General features: G+C 39.4%; 1 protein-coding gene across 1 annotated transcript in view; it reads left to right on the top strand.

The window, feature by feature from the left end:
- flt1 (fms related receptor tyrosine kinase 1) overlaps positions 1 to 15,998 on the top strand; it is a 37,166-nt gene that overhangs the window by 7,535 nt on the left and 13,633 nt on the right. Inside the window, exons 5-12 of the mRNA XM_032551523.1 lie at positions 3,102 to 3,267; positions 3,359 to 3,495; positions 4,456 to 4,627; positions 4,786 to 4,903; positions 6,299 to 6,468; positions 6,575 to 6,722; positions 14,440 to 14,560; positions 15,255 to 15,363. Of these exons, the coding sequence (XP_032407414.1) occupies positions 3,102 to 3,267; positions 3,359 to 3,495; positions 4,456 to 4,627; positions 4,786 to 4,903; positions 6,299 to 6,468; positions 6,575 to 6,722; positions 14,440 to 14,560; positions 15,255 to 15,363 (1,141 nt within the window). The remainder of the gene's footprint in view (positions 1 to 3,101; positions 3,268 to 3,358; positions 3,496 to 4,455; positions 4,628 to 4,785; positions 4,904 to 6,298; positions 6,469 to 6,574; positions 6,723 to 14,439; positions 14,561 to 15,254; positions 15,364 to 15,998) is intronic.

The raw sequence follows: 15,998 nt of genomic DNA, 5'->3' as shown, positions 1-15,998 counted from the left end.
TTTGCGGATATGTGTGAAAGTGTGTGCGGATATGTTTGTGAGTGTTGGCACTTGACTGCTGAGTGAAGAGTGGAGTGGGGGTAGGGGGAGTTGTAGAGAGAAGTGCTCAGAGTGCTTGTTGTCTGCATGAGTGGGTCGCGTTCCTGTGGACGGTGCGTGTTTTGTGCCCCTTGCCCGTTGTTTCACCAATGACTTCCAATCAAACAAGAAGCACGGTTAGCAGGGGGGGTTTTACCTCTGGAAACAGGATGTTGGCTTCAGGGCAGTAGAAGGGATGATAATTGATGACTTTCTCCATCTGATGCTTTAAACAGATGGCAGAACTGGCAGAGGAAGCTGAGGTGGCTACTGTTGACCCAAGAGTACAGGCTATTCTCTTCAAGCACGGCACTAAATCTGATCTAAATAATCCCAGTTTTTACTCTTAGCAGACCGATGACCACACCAGAGTGAGGAGCAATAATGTTCAGCAGAAGGTTCAAAGATTTCTCAGCTTTGAACATTAGCATGAGAATAGTTTAATCTACTATCTGAAAAAATGTTCCCATTGGTTTTATGGTTGTGCTGAGGTATTAGTCATGCATTACACACCTGCAACCTTAATGGAAGAGTTGCAAGAAAATAAATCTGATCAGAGAACCTTGTTTTGTAAAGTGCTCTGATCAGATTTGCTTGCTTGCATCTCAAATGTAACTTTTTAGGGTTGTGGAAAAACTCCACAGTCCTCTGGAGATGCAAAGCAGACCAGAACCAGAAGACCTTAGTGTCTGGAAGGCTGATACGACAACAATGTCTTTTTATTTTGTGCTGTCATTGAAGAACCAGAGAAACATGTAGGATTTGATTTGCAGGAAATGCATCATCAGTCCCTGCATGTTACATTCACAAATACACACACACATGTTTTTGTCCTGCCTCCATCTCCTGACAAAGTATTTGGAACCACAAAGTAATTCGTCTAAAAATAACTTTCCCTGCTTCCCCCGCGCTTCGCCGGTCTGAACCAGGAATGTCTTCCCTGTCGCAGCTTCTGGAGTGTTTTTTTCCTGAAAGGACTTTGCACTCTGCCTGCGCCTCTGCTGTGACCCTTCTCAGCATGAACAATGCCCAGGAGGCTCTGCTCTCTCACTTACGCCGTGAAAGCCGGGCCTGGGACATTGGGGTTGAACCGGAGTTCCAGTCCAAATGTCTATATCCTGTAGTAACAGGATGCAAAGAGATGGACTGGAGTCACGTTTCACATATCCTGATGCCTTTTGCTCCTCCTCACCATCCCACCGCTGCGATCTCCATCCTCCTCGCCATGTACAGTACGGGTGAGAAGATGGATGTGAGAGGGGCACAGAGGGCACTCGGGTGCCTGGACGGGGAGTCACTGGGTTCAGAGGGAGGATGTAGAGGGAAGCATCGACTTCACAGGACAGAGAGGAGAGGGCACAGAGGTCAGCGGCGTCTTAAAGGGTCGCCTCTCTCTGTCGGAGAGGGGATATCAGCTAGTTCACACTGGTGATCCAAGGATGGGGAAAGTGTGTGTGTGTGATGGTTCTGGTGACGGGGGGTCCAGTCCCTTGAGAGAGGGTGGGAAGCTTCCACTATGTCACAGAAAAAAAAACATTTCCTTGTAGCTGATTCAAAGAAAACAACAGGGTTATCCAGTTACACAAGGTCCATGGTGAAGACTTACAAAACCAACATTGAGGCTGATGCCAGATTTGTTCTCCCAGATGGGAGAGGCCAAAGGGGCCAATTATGAAACCAAAGATTTGAGTTTTTCAAATGAGGCGACCATCACAGATCAGCTGCAAACTAAAGGGAAATTAAAATAAAGGTAAAACCTGAATCAATTCAAAAGGAGGTCATTTTTTTTCTTGAGTCTTGCAGTTCCAAGTAAGTTGTGAGGGATGCAATGAACATGCGGAAGAAACGACTTTTTGGCCTAGGTGCTAATGACACCCTTCCCATCATGAAGCACAGCAGTGGCAACATTATGCTGTGGGACAAGATGGGAAGTGGAATGTAGTTAAGAGTAGGACGATTTAGACTGTGAATGAAAGCAGAAGGACAACTGTAAACAGACAACGAGAGCAGCATTGGAAAGATATAGATCAAGACATGTCCATGTGTTAGAATGGCCTAGTCAAAGTTCAAGCCAAAACCCAGATGCTCTCCATCCATTCTGACTAAGCTTGAGATTTTTTTTTTTTTTTTTTTGGTATAAGAATTAACCTAAATTTTAATATCAGTCTTTTATTTGTAAAGTATTTTAAAATCAAGAGGTTGTTTTGATTCCACATTCCAACTTGTTTTGATTTATCATATAAAACACCAATAAAATGGAAAAATGTTTCTGGTCGAGTCAAAGTGCATACCTTTGAAAGACAAAAGACAAGGTTTCTTGTAACGAAAATTACAACCTTATTTGTCTCTTAGCTGATGCCAAGTTATTAAATCTAACAGGAATGAACATCTTGTGGTGATTTTTCTTACTTAATCCAAATTAAGTGACAACAATTTGGCAGATTATTACAATATATAATAAACGTGTTGAAACATTTTATCAACAAAATTTAGCTTTATTTTTTTGACCAGAAAATGTGTTTAATATCAAAATGGAGACAGCTTTTTACAAAAATGACAAGTAAATAAAAGTACTTTACATAAAATAGCATAAATATTAACCCACTTTAAAGTGACTGACCTAATTCAGCAGAGGTCCAGTCAGTGGGTGTCAGCTGTCCCAGCACAAGTGGAGTGCAGAGAGTGTGTCTTAAGTGAAGATTTATGCAGTCACTTATTTTACGTTAAATGTTTTTATTTGTCATTCTTTTGCAGAAATCAGTTTTCTTTTTGACTGAATTTTTTTTTTTCATACAACATTGTTTATGATTGGTTTGTAAAACCAGAAAAAAGGGTAAAAAATCCAGGGGAGTGAATACTGTTTGCAGGCACGGTTTTCATGCGTAAATATCACATAACCACTGAATTTCATTCTGTTGTGACTCGACTGCTCCCTTTTCTCATGTCTTTGTGAGTAATCAGATTTACTCAATGACGAAGTAAAACATGCGGTTGATCCCTTCCTTGGTTTGCCTCCTCCACAGTATTACAGCAGGCCGCTGAGTCAAGACCAGAGAAATGTTCTCTGGAACAGCAGGAAAGGTTTCACCATCCAGACACCCAACTTCTCCTACATCGGCCTCTTCCACTGCGAGGCCGTCATTGACGGAGTCAAGCACAACTCGCGTGTGTACTTTGTACACAGAACAGGTCAGTCTTTGCAACACTCTTTTCTAAACATATAAATGTTCCAAAGGTTTGTTCTCTAAACTATTCTGTGTTTTTTCCTCATTGATCTCAGTGAGTAACATCACAGAGGTTTACCTGAACACCAGCGGATCTGTGCAGGCCCTGAAGGGGGAGAGGCTGGCTCTGAACTGCACTGCCACTGCAGAGCTGAACACCAGAGTCAACATCACCTGGGACTATCCTGGAAAGGTCAGAGCTGCTTTCAGCCGGCCAAAAGTGGGAAACAATAGAGCTTTGATTGGGATGCACCAGAAACTGTAATCCTCCTTCTTAGTCTGTGGGGCCTAAAATGTTACAGACTGTGTGATGTCATTGATTATTTACATGCATATCTACTATTAGGTCAGGAAGACCAACAAGAATAAAATACAAGAAAAATATAAATGGTTACGGGTTTGTGTGTGATACTTATGAGTAGTCACTATCCTACCTGGAGTTCACAGCACTCAGAACAATCTAAATTTTTATTAAGATCTTTAAAGTTCCAACAAAATCAATAAAAACCCATAAAAACATCCCCAAAAGTATCACATTTAACAGATTTTACCTTTAATACACGAGACAATATGAACTAAAATCAGTTATTTGCTTTATGTCTGTATTAAAGCAATATCTTTAAAACTAACCCCCTTTTTTAACATTTTGCTTTTTGTTGTCATTTAAAAAAGACTTAATACTTCATGAAAACTGTTGTTAAAATTTTTCGCTCTTAGTTCCTCCCAAAGAGGGCACATCAGCTAAATTCAAGTTAACATAGTTTGCTTAAACATTTCAATTAATAGTTTTAACAGAGATTGACAACATACAATTCCTGTGATGCTAAAGTAAATGAAGAACCTTTTTATTAATTCATCAAGTCAGTCAGAAATTTATTTTATTAGACAGTTTAACCCTGTTTCATTCTGTTTAGATCACCAATCTGAGTTGAATTCAACATTTACACACGTGTAGTTTTTAAATGTAGTACAGCATTAGTACATGAAAATAAAAACTCCTTAAAACCTAAACTTGACTGCATGGTACTTGATTTGGATGTAGAGAGAATAGAATAGAATAGAATAGAATAGAATATACTTCATCGATCCCCACGGGGGAATTGCTTATTTGATGATGAGCGGTGTGTTAATTTCGTTACTGTTGTACCTCTAGAGAAACAACGCGGGCTCCAGCTTTAAAAGGCTGGTGAAGCACCCAATGCACATGCTGTTCTACAACATCCTGACCATCCCGAAGCTCCGGCGGTCGGACCGCGGCCTCTACACATGCCGTGTCACCAGCGGCGAGCAAAGCAAACAACAGCAAGCCATGGTCACAGTCTACAGTAAGTCCCTCTTTATCTCCTGACATTTTGATTATCTGGCCACACTAATGTGTTCAAAGTCTACAAAAAGAGATGCATTTTTAGCTTTACTTCTGCTTTTTGGGTGTTATTTAACACTGTGAGTCACCCACGGGTTTTCTGTGTCTCTGCAATTTCAGATCGCCCATTCATCCGTCTGAAGCCAAGAAATGGATTGTTGGTGGAAGTACAAGCGGGACAGAAATCCTACAAACTTTCCCCAAAACTTCGGGCATTCCCTTCCCCTGAGGTTGTATGGTAAGGATGATTTTTCGCTTTCGTTAGCCAGGCTTCCTTCTTGAGTTAAACATGCAACTATGGAATCCTTAAAAATCCTGCAATTGTACTTTTCTTACTTTAAATTAAGCTGGTTTTTTTATCTGAAAATTTTTGGAACACAGTTGTATTTAATCCTCATAAAAAAAATGACCTTCAGAATTTGCCAAATTAATAACCAGTTTGTTTACTAATTAAACCGTGGAGCTTGTTAAATTGAAAGGTTGGAACATGATGGAAGAAGGTGCTCTGGTCAGAAAAGGCCAAATTAGTGAAGTGTGGACTGTATGCAAACATCTCTCCCAGATGATATCAGCCTCACTTATGGTGGTGGCAGTGTCATGCTGTGGGAAAGCTAATTGACAAGCAAAGTGAAGCTGCTCAGAAGTTCTCCATTAATCAGGATAACAACTCTAAACACACAGCCAGAGGTACAGAGCAATGGGTTGAGATCAAAGCATATTTGGCCTAACCAAAGTCCGTTCGTTATTCAGATTTAGGATATCGGGCAAGACTTCAACAAATCTGTGTTAACAGGAGCTCTCTATCCATTCTTACAAAGTTTTTACTGTTTTGAAAACAAAAAATGAGCAAAATCTTCAACGGGGTTAAATATGAACGTCCACAGCACTTTTCCAGTTTATTCATTTAAAAAAAAATAAAAAATTCAAAACCATTCGTGATTGTCCGTCCACGTCACAATATCTCACTATTTTGTGTAGGGCTGCAACTAACAATTATTTTACTTTATTACTTTATACAACATTAGAAATACATTAAGATATGTAAATAAATAATTGAATTCATTTTTTAAAGGTGAAAACAAGCATTTTATTGCCCAAAATTTTATAATGTAAAATTTTTTGACTACATTTGTTGCAAAAGGATGCATGTGCAGCTACAAAATACTTCTAACATCAACATGTGAGGAGCTCAAACCTTTCTGCTTGACTTAATGTTACTACAGTGTATGAATAATCTGTTGACTATGATTTTGGGTTAATTGATTAATGATTGAACAGCAAATGTGCTTAGCAGATTTTATTTTAGTTTTTACATCATTTGAACCAAGTGAAGCTAAAACTATCCAATACCATGTTAGTTGACTATTATTAATAATACAATAATAAATTCATCATGATTAATCCGAATAATCATTTCAGCCCTAATATTTAGTTGGACATGACATAAAGGTCTAATAAAATACATTTACTGGCTGTAAAGCAGAAGAATGTTAAAAGTGCAATAAGTGTAAATATTAAGGAAAAACTGTGTATTTTTAAGTTCCAAATGATTTCTATCCATAAACTCTGACATATAATGATATTCAGGTTGTCATTGAGCACTTTGAGGAGGCTCACAGCTTGTTTCTGTCAGGTTGAAGGACGGCCGGGTGGCAGCAGAGCAGTGCTCCAGATACCACATGGACGGGACTTCCCTGGTCATCCGGGACGTTGCAGAGGAGGACGCAGGGAAATACACTGTCCTCGTACGGATCCAGCAACATGCTCTCTATCAGAATCTCACTCTCACGCTTCTAGTCAACGGTGAGGTCCGAGAAATTCATTGGAACATGAGAGCGAACTTTGTTCTTGCACCTATTAAACCGGGGGTTTTTTCTCTCTCTCTTGACGTTTGCTTCTTATTGCACAGTGAGTCCTCAGATTGGTGAGAAAGCAGTGTCGTTGCAGGACCCAGGCTCTGTGCCGCGGGGGAGCAAGAAATTGCTCCACTGCACATCCCACGGAGTCCCCCCTCCGCATATTCAGTGGCTCTGGCATCCGTGCCCGTCCAAAGGCCTGTGAGTAGCCCAGCAGAGCAAACGATGCTGAAAGTCCAGATTATCGTCTAAAATATGTTCAAATGAGCTCAACTCAAACCAGTAAACATTCACGCTGAGCTCTAACATTCATAATTTGACACAGTAGACTTATAACTAAACAAGAAATGAATCACAGAAAATGGATACAGCATTCAATATCTAATTTGTCAATGGATTTTAAGATTTTATGTGATAGTCCAACACAAAGCGGTGAATAATTCTCTGTCCTGTTGTAAGATGAAGAACAGGTTGTCTCCCATCTGTTCCTGCTGCAGAAAAGCATTGCTGTAGCATGATGCTGCCACTGATGTGTTTCCTAATGGAGATCTGTGCAGCTACTCCAAAGTTATCATAGAATATAATTTCATGACCTAAATCTGCTTTAAACTTCTCAATATCTTTCTCTCTGACCATTCTCCTGTGTTCTTTGGTCTTCATCGTGACTCTTGTTCACTATTTTCTAGCAAACATTAGAAGTCTTCATAGAGCAACTAGATTTATATTGAGATTTAATTACACACTGTTGTGCTCTATTTAGTGATCATGTGACTTCTAAGCACAGTTAGCCTGAATCTTAGGGTATCAAAGTAAAGAGGGGCTGAGTACAAATGCACACCACATTTATGAGATTTTCCCTCCACTTCATAATTGGCTTTGTGTTGGTCTATCACATGAAAATGGGAATAAAATGCACTGAAGTTTATGTAAGTTAAAAAGTGTGGGAAAAGTAAGGTGTACAAATACTTCCACAAGTCACTGTTGATGTATAACACATCTATATTTTGACTACAAAAGTAAAAAGTAATGCTAAGATGTTACAGAATTGTTTTACTGTAAGTTAGTTAGCGTAAGTGGGACCGTTTTTGATAAACGAGACATGTTTTGTCTAAGTCAGCATGTGCTCAGACAGCGCTTCCTTTTTGTAACCAGAACAGATGCCTTTTAGGGCCTTTTAAGTGCTGGAATGTGGTGTGTGTGTGTGTGTGCGGGGGTGCGCGTGTGTGTGTTAATTTGTTTGTTTGTATGAGTGTTCCTACATGTATGCCTGGGTGTTGTCATGCTTGCGTTTGTATGTTTGTTTGCTCATGCTGCTCTTTTCCCATATGTTACGTTCTGTTGCTGTCCAGTCTGTTCTTTCCCATATGTTTGTTTAAGCGCACCTACATATGCAGCCATTTATACGTGTGTGAATGTGTGTGTGTGCGCCTACACTCACAAACACGGTACACAGTGTATCTCAGACTTGAAAGGACAGGGAAGAAAAAACACACTTCAATGGAGGGCCAGTTCCGTGCTCTCAGTCACGATTTGTTGGTTTCCAAATCAAACGCTATGATTTAATGAATTTCCTGCGCAGGACGCAGAGTGAGAGGCCTGTTTATTATTGTGATTGCACACTGCATCCTGTGATGCTTTTTCTTATATCTGACACACACTCTTATATACAAAGTTCTCATGAGAAATGGCCCAGCCCGGTGATGGAGAGAGACAGCCACTGAGTCAACACTGAGTGTTAATGCAGCCACCTTGGCAGGAACACTGATTAAATCGTTCTTGGAGGTCAGAGGCTCATTGTGTTCCTTACGACCCAGTCAGAAAGGTTAAGTATTACCTGAGAGCTTCGCAGCAGCCGCCCTCACTCTCTTCCCTCCTCTGAGACACACTGACATCATCAGTGTACTTGACCTGTAACCCTGGCGCCACACCATGATGCCTTCACTTTTCTTTCAGAGGACCTCAGATTGGAGGCATGTAGATTTTATTTTCAAACCCAGTGACAGTAAATAGTAATAAAACGTCACTGATACGATAAAGTCTCACTTAAACAATGTAAAGTTTTTGTTCTCTTAACCTCAACTTTAAAGACTCATAAAAAATATTAAAACCCACAATAGAAACAGAGTTTAAGATTGAAATAATCCCACATTTGTTGTGTATTTTGGTTGCAAAAGTAAGTGTCTTTATTTTTTTTAAGATGTCAAATGCAATCGGTTTTATGCAAAACTTAAAAACCCATTTACCTTAGCATTTGGTTAGCATTAATCCCATTTTTACCACCTTTAAAATCATCATCACTTTGCGATTAAAGGAACAGTTAAGAGTTTTTGATATGAGGTTCAATTAAAAGGTTAAACAGTAAATATTTTACCTGCAGTAAATTAGTCTCCTGGAGTTTTTATTTCAAATAAATCTAGATTTATTGGACCAGAAGGCCAAAACCTTAGCGGACCTCTACCTCATTAAATCTGAAAATTTAATAGAAGTTTAAGCTAATGTTAATGTATGAACCTTTAACCTGTTGTGAGGTTTTCGTTGGGTTGCATTGTTATCTACAAAGAGCCAGATAAATATTTAGACAGAAGAATGAAGCTAGGTGGTGTATCACCAATGCTGTTCCTGTATGAAACCTATAATGGGACCATAATATTCAGAGCACTTCCAACCAGTAAAAATGTTTAATTTCAACCTAAGGTGAAATAAAAAGCAAAAATACCAGTGGATTTTTTTTTTGTCAGTTTTATTAAGTAGCAATGCTAACCAGAAAATTTTCACATGCTGCGTTTTGTTGCTAACAGGAAGTTCTTCTGTGTTGCACTGCCTCTTAGCTACATTTGCTATGTAAATCACACAGCTGAAAGATTTATCAGAATCATTTTTAACCACTCCGCTTGTTTTTAGATTGGAGTTTTTTTTTTTTTATGAAGATAGAAGTCTATTTTGATCTGAATAAAGCTGACTTTTTGACTTGAAGAACCCCAAATGTCACAAGACCTTATGGGAAACACAATTTTATTATCATGTTTCATTAGCCGGTTATTTACACAGAAATTGGAAATGGAGAAAAAGAGCAGTGCATTATGAATGATCTTCTTGTCTCAAACATGCACTCTGACTGAAAAAAGGCAACTATTTCTGTTCAACCATCTGACATAAAAGTAGAGCAGTGCAACAAATAGAAATACATATTTAGCAGTTTGAATAAATGCAATTTCATTGGTTCTAATACAGTCTTACTTTTTGTGGCATGTTTGCTCTCAACATGTTTCATACAGGAAGGTCGCCATTCCCCAAGTAAATTATTATTGAGTCCAGAGTAAAATGAGAAACTGCAAAATGCAATAAAATTGAGTTCTTTAAGCTACTTTGAAATTTTTGTCACGGGAAGTAAGATATAAACCATATTGAATCTTTTAATAGAACCTCACTTTTAAATTCACCTCAAAATAAATTAAGTTAGCCGAGGCCAAATGAAATCTGAGACATTCAACTTTTTTAAGACACATTGTTTAAGGTCCTTTGTGAAAGCTCTGTTCTGGTTCTGTTTCAGTGTTTTGTATTCAGTGTGTTTCTTTAGATTATTAGTTTTGGTTGGATCCTCACAAGGCCCCTTGTTCTTTGCAGCCCCGCTGCACCACAAGCCTGACGCCGTGCTGGAGGAAGCCCAGGGACCGTGGGCCAGGCTGGGCCAGACTGATGGGTGGCCTCTCGCCTGGGTCCTGAGTCCACTCCTGGGTCTGGCCCTGGGAACCTCGGCGCTCTTATCTGGCCCTGGCAGGAGGCGCACTGGGCTTCCTGTGCAAAAATCAGAGCGCTTTTCCTCTCGTTGTTTGGCTTCCTCTCCGACGCGAGACGCTTCCCAGCGGCGTGATTGTCCCTTCGTCTTCAAACGTGGCACAGTCCGCTTCCTCAAGAGCTTGATCTATTCTTGAGTGCTCCCCCCACACCCCTTCCCCCGAAACTTTGCTGCCCCCCACATACCTCTCCAGCCTCTTCCCTCACCAGCTCTGCCCTCCACAGCAACCCAGGATCCTCCACCTCCACTGAGGAACAACTCCCCAGCTACTTCCCACACAGGACCTCTCCTCCTTACACATCCCCACTACTGCCTGAACCCTCAGTGACAATACCACCTTGTGATTATCCTGCTGAACTGTAAACCGAGGAAAGAGACTTGAAAAACTGCTGAGCAGTGAAGACCAGGAAACACAGGAGGATGGCGTTAAGCAAGCCATAACATTAAGGATATATGGACACCTGCTTTACTAGTTATTTATTTATTTACATGATTTGCCAAATCCAAGTCTCTTCCCTTTGCCCACCTGCCCTGTAGTTTAATGCTTCTTACATTTTACACACTATGAGCCAGAATAAGTGCAATTCCATCTATTCCACCAGCTGCATTTCTCAGAGCTGCTTTGCTTTTTTTTGTGTCCTAGAGTGGTACTATATTGGGTGCACGAACAATGCTTGCAAGACCCTGATCTGATTCCGACATCCACAAAAGCTGTGAGTTTCTGTCTCGATTTGTAGCAGCCCCGTTGAAGGTTAAACACATTTTACCTTCGATGGGTGAAACGGGGGAGAGGACAAAGCTTTGTGTCGTTCACTACGGTCTGCCTTCAGTTCTCTTTCAAACAAAAGACTGATGATCTGCAGAAGCCTACCATGTAGGAGGTCTGCACCGACCAGAGACTATCCTGTGTTATCCCACCCCATGTTAAAATGTTTCCTTTTTCTATATCAAACGGTGTCAGTATAGCATCCCTGTTGCATTTGTAATGGAAGTTAAATAAAACCTACGTGTATGGGTGATCCTACAAACCAGATGATGAGTGTCATGAAGCTTTCAGCATGTCCATCCGTGGGTATTTGCGCAAATTTTGTCAGTGTGCCTGTGCCGTATGCATGTGTACCATTTTACGGGTGTCTGCCAATGTGATTCATTCTCTGTATACAGATGTTTCTATGAGTAATATATGAATCTAATATTTAATAATTTTATACAACTAACTTACATAAGACAAATGTCAATATTTGCCGTCTCCGTATGAATCTGTTAAAATGTATTGAAGTGTTATATCATTTATTTGTGGTGTTTTGTTTTGCATTAAAACATGCTCATATTTGTGTACTGGTTTATTTCCTCGTGTGGTTATTTTTGGATTGAGACGGGAACATCCAGGGACATCCAAGTGTATTTCAGGCTGCAGGTTAGGACAGGAAGAGAGGACAGGAGATGACCACACACACACATAAATACACATCACCATCACACACAACTTGGACCAGAGTCCATTCATGTTTTCAAGCAGCGGCTTCTCACCCTGTTGGCAGGCACATACTGTATGAATGTGGTGTGTCTGCATCACTTTCTGTGTCTAACTGCCTGCACGTAAACTCATCCATCCAACTAATTTTACTTTTCAGAGCTAACTTTGAGAGTGGATGCTTTTCCTGTGAGGTGTGAGAGTGTAAGTTGGTGAGGCTGGTGAGGGTGTCTGCTCATGCGTGCGCGGTGTCATGCACAGGGTGGGTCGTTTGTGCAGCCACACACACTATCTTGATGCCAAAAGGAAGAGCAATCAGGGAGCAGAGAGGAGCCAAGCTTAGGGAGGAGCTCGGGACAGATGGAGCAGAATGACGACAAAGAACCAGAAAGAGACGGGGAGCAGTGACATATCCCTAAACAGGCAGAGGATCAACGAACAAAGTGGAAGTGATGGTTTACAGTGAGGATGTCTAAATACAGAAGGTTGAGTTATTTTAGGCTTTAGCATCCCCCAGGGGTTCTGATTATTATGGCTCTTCTGTGACACTTGGTACGGAAACCCCTATCAAATGTTTTAAATGATATAAAAACAAGGATTTAGTGACGTATCCCTGGTAAGGAGTAACTGTAAAAGACTTAATTTAACTTTACATTAAAATAGCGTCATTTACCATTCAATGAGTTTGAAAAATCTTTGAATTTTATTACATTTATTCAGCCAGGCTGAAAAATAACTCAAGAAATAATTGTTTCCAATAGAAAATCTGTGTCTCGTTAATTGACACCAAAGACAATTTGTATTCAAAGAGAATTTTTTTAATTATCTTTGAGTGCCTGTGAAATTTTTATTTTAATCCATAACTTTACTGGGGTGTTAATATGACAAAACACAGAGAGCCTTCTTTCACTTAGCCACTCCGCAAAATGGGAAAGACAAGAAAATACACAAAACTATACAGGTTGAGAGATGTTTTCTGGTGAGATGAGATGATTACTTATCCTACTGAACCAACAACTATTATGTGTGCTGGAAAATTATGTGGTGAAAATCTACTCAAGTACTTAGTAAATGATCAAATTATCAATCACTTAATATTTAAAAATCAGTCAGACCAAAATATAAAGTTAAGTGAACATTTTGGTAAAATGACAATAATTCATATAAGTAACAAAAAATAAAATCCAAATCGGTTTCTTTCAATATAAACTTTAACAAAAGCTGCAGGTGTGTGACTGGCAAATATTTGGTTAAAACATGTTTTTATTATTATTATTATTATTATTATTATTATTATTATTATTATTATTATTATTATTATTATTATTATTATTATTCAGTGGTTAGAGAATCCAGAAGTTTTACACAAGTAAAAGTAGGAATACTTTATAATAAAATTACTCAAGTAAAAGAACAAAGTACAACATAGTAAAAATACTCCAATAGGTACTTTTTTTTTTTCAAAAAAGTCACTCAAGTAAATGTAATTGAATAGATGTAACTAGTTACTACCCATCTCTGCTGCTACCACAAGACTAATACATCAGTAATAATGATCTATTAGAATAAAGCTAATAACTAGTTAAATCTGGATGTGTTTTATTCCAGATATTAACTAAATACAGGAGAAATAACCTGTGAAATTAGACCTAAACAGAATTCAAAAAGCAATGTTGAAATGAGATATTTGGTTTTAAACAGCCAAGTTGCGTATTGATTCTTCATGGGTGTCACTAAGCATATTTTCAAAAATTTGGAAGAAGAGTTTTATGTCAAAACAATTTTTTTATTGGAAAATGTTTACAATAAACTTACTACCAAATTTATGTGTTTGAGTCATAGCATTAAAATAATGTAAAATCAATTTTACCTATTGCTAAAACAAAAAAGGCATTTAAAAATTAGACTATTGGACTTACATTTTGGAGCTACATCACATTAGCATATGTTAACAATAAGCAGCCTGCTTTAGTTAAGCGCTAATACTTGTTTATTGTTATTATTAAAGACATGCAGTTTGTCTTTTTATGTTTTTATGTTATTTGGTTTAGATAAATAAAACTGGTCGCCTTCTTAAACACATTGCCACATTTTCCATGTCAAGAACAGAACACGTGCATTTCCAGCATCGACCAAGCACTGGGAATTGTTACGGTTCTTCCCTTGTTCCTGTGCCATTTAGTGAACTTTCCTCATCGTGAGTTGACATGCGTAAAATGGGCGCAGCAGCGCTTCTTGCGTAAGCACCGGTTTCCACCGGTAGGATGGTGCGTAATCTATGGATTGAGACGTGTGAAAGTCATTGAGGGACTGGAACTCCTGTCCTGGAAATGTGGGATGAGTTTTTTTTTTTTAAGAATGGAAGGAAGCTTAATGACAGAATGACAATACCAGCCCGCATCCTTCACAGTTGAACTAGTGTTACCTCGGAGTTCACAACACCCCCACGACCAGCTTGCCGAACAGGGAGAGAGCACGCTCTGCAATTAATATGAAACGGTTTGGTGATGTTAGATCTCATCAAGGCATTTGTTTCCCCTGCTGAGCACAGCTGGGAAAAATACACCCACTCACACACATGGAATTATCATATAATGTCTTCTGTCAACACAGCTGAGTCTGTGTCCTTCTCCTGCTCTTCCTTCAAGGTGTCCGACATCCTCCTCCTCGCAGTGGAGCCCCGTGACGGAGAGTCTCCCTGCTGCATCTGCGTACAACCACATCCTGAGTGTTACTCACACACAGGAAGTCCTTCAGGGGAACAAGAAGGTAGGAGAAGCCCTAAAAAAAATCCCAACACGATGGAAAAATACGGCTGTAGTTTGTTATGTTAAATAGAATACCTATTTGTGTTGTAATTTAAATATTACATATATTCTGAGTTTTATATACACTTACAGGTGCATCTCGAGAAATAAGTAAAACATCAAAAAGTTCATTTGTTTCCCATATTCTATTAAAACACTAAAACTCATACAGGTAGATCTCCATAAATTGGAGTCTATCATAGTCTATAGTTACAGTACAAACTGTGACATACAGCTTAACGCTTTTTTCTTCCACTCAACTTTCCATTACTTTGATACAACACAATGTGAACAACCAGGTTCTCTGACAAATTGTTTGGTTCTTTTGAGGTCTTATAAAATCTTGAAATCTTCTGAGAAAAAGAATATTTTTCAATTTTCACCAGCTGTCAGGCACAATCATCAACACTAACAGAAATAAATCTCTAATTTCATCACTCTGGGTGTGATAAATCTATAATTGTCTCAACAATTTGAAGTCAATTCAATAAATAATCCCTCCAAGTGTTAAATGATGACCACAAGTTGGACAGGAAGTCCAGCTCTGTTTGTCAGGTCACTCTATGGAAAAATGGGCCACAAAAGAGAAACAAGTCTGGGTATTTAATGTTCTTTATAACAGCAACATGTTCATGAGGATGTTTGGTCTCCGACAGACAGTGGGGGTCCTGACTGTTGCAGAGGCCTCGGTGTCTGGAGTGTACCGCTGCATCGCCTCCAACTCTGCGGGAACAGACCAGCTGGATGTTCCCTTCTACGTCACAGGTGACTGAGTCAAAATTTATTATGATGTAGCTGTTGTATTTTTACTTGTAGTGCACATGCAGAAGCCTTTTAAGCTCTTTTCTTACTGTCGTTGTAGAAAAATCCAATTAAAAATATTAAATTTTGTTTCCATTTACTCTCCTCACTTTTGTCTAAGAACATGAATGTTGTTTTGTTTTCACCAGCTGTCAGACACAATCATCCTTCAAGGTTCCTTGAAGGATGACTCGTGGTGAAACACGAGTTAACATCGTGTTTCACCACGATGTTGACTCAAAAAGGCAATGTATGTCATTGCAAGTGCGATTTTGAAAAAATGAGTCAAACAGGTAAAATAGGAAATACAGGAACGTGAAACCGAAAGAAAACTGCTCACAGATTTGGGGAGGAACAGACCGACTGCTGCAAAACACCTAAAGTTCAGAGATCTTAAGCAGGTGTATGTGGCACACATGCTTCACTGCACTTTGCAGTGTTGTTTGCACTGAAAACTACATTTGGGTCAAGCAATGCACGGTCAAACTGCTTTCTGTTTTTTTGAGTGTTTTAATGGACTGTGTCTAAGTCTGGAGGCCCGACTGCCTAAATGTGAGCAAGAGCGTAACAGGAACCTGGGGCTCTTATCGTTCCACTTC

The sequence above is a fragment of the Xiphophorus hellerii genome, chromosome 21, assembly GCF_003331165.1.
Source record: "Xiphophorus hellerii strain 12219 chromosome 21, Xiphophorus_hellerii-4.1, whole genome shotgun sequence".
Classification (NCBI taxonomy): Eukaryota; Metazoa; Chordata; class Actinopteri; order Cyprinodontiformes; family Poeciliidae; genus Xiphophorus; species Xiphophorus hellerii.
This window is presented reverse-complemented; position numbering and strand designations above follow the sequence as displayed.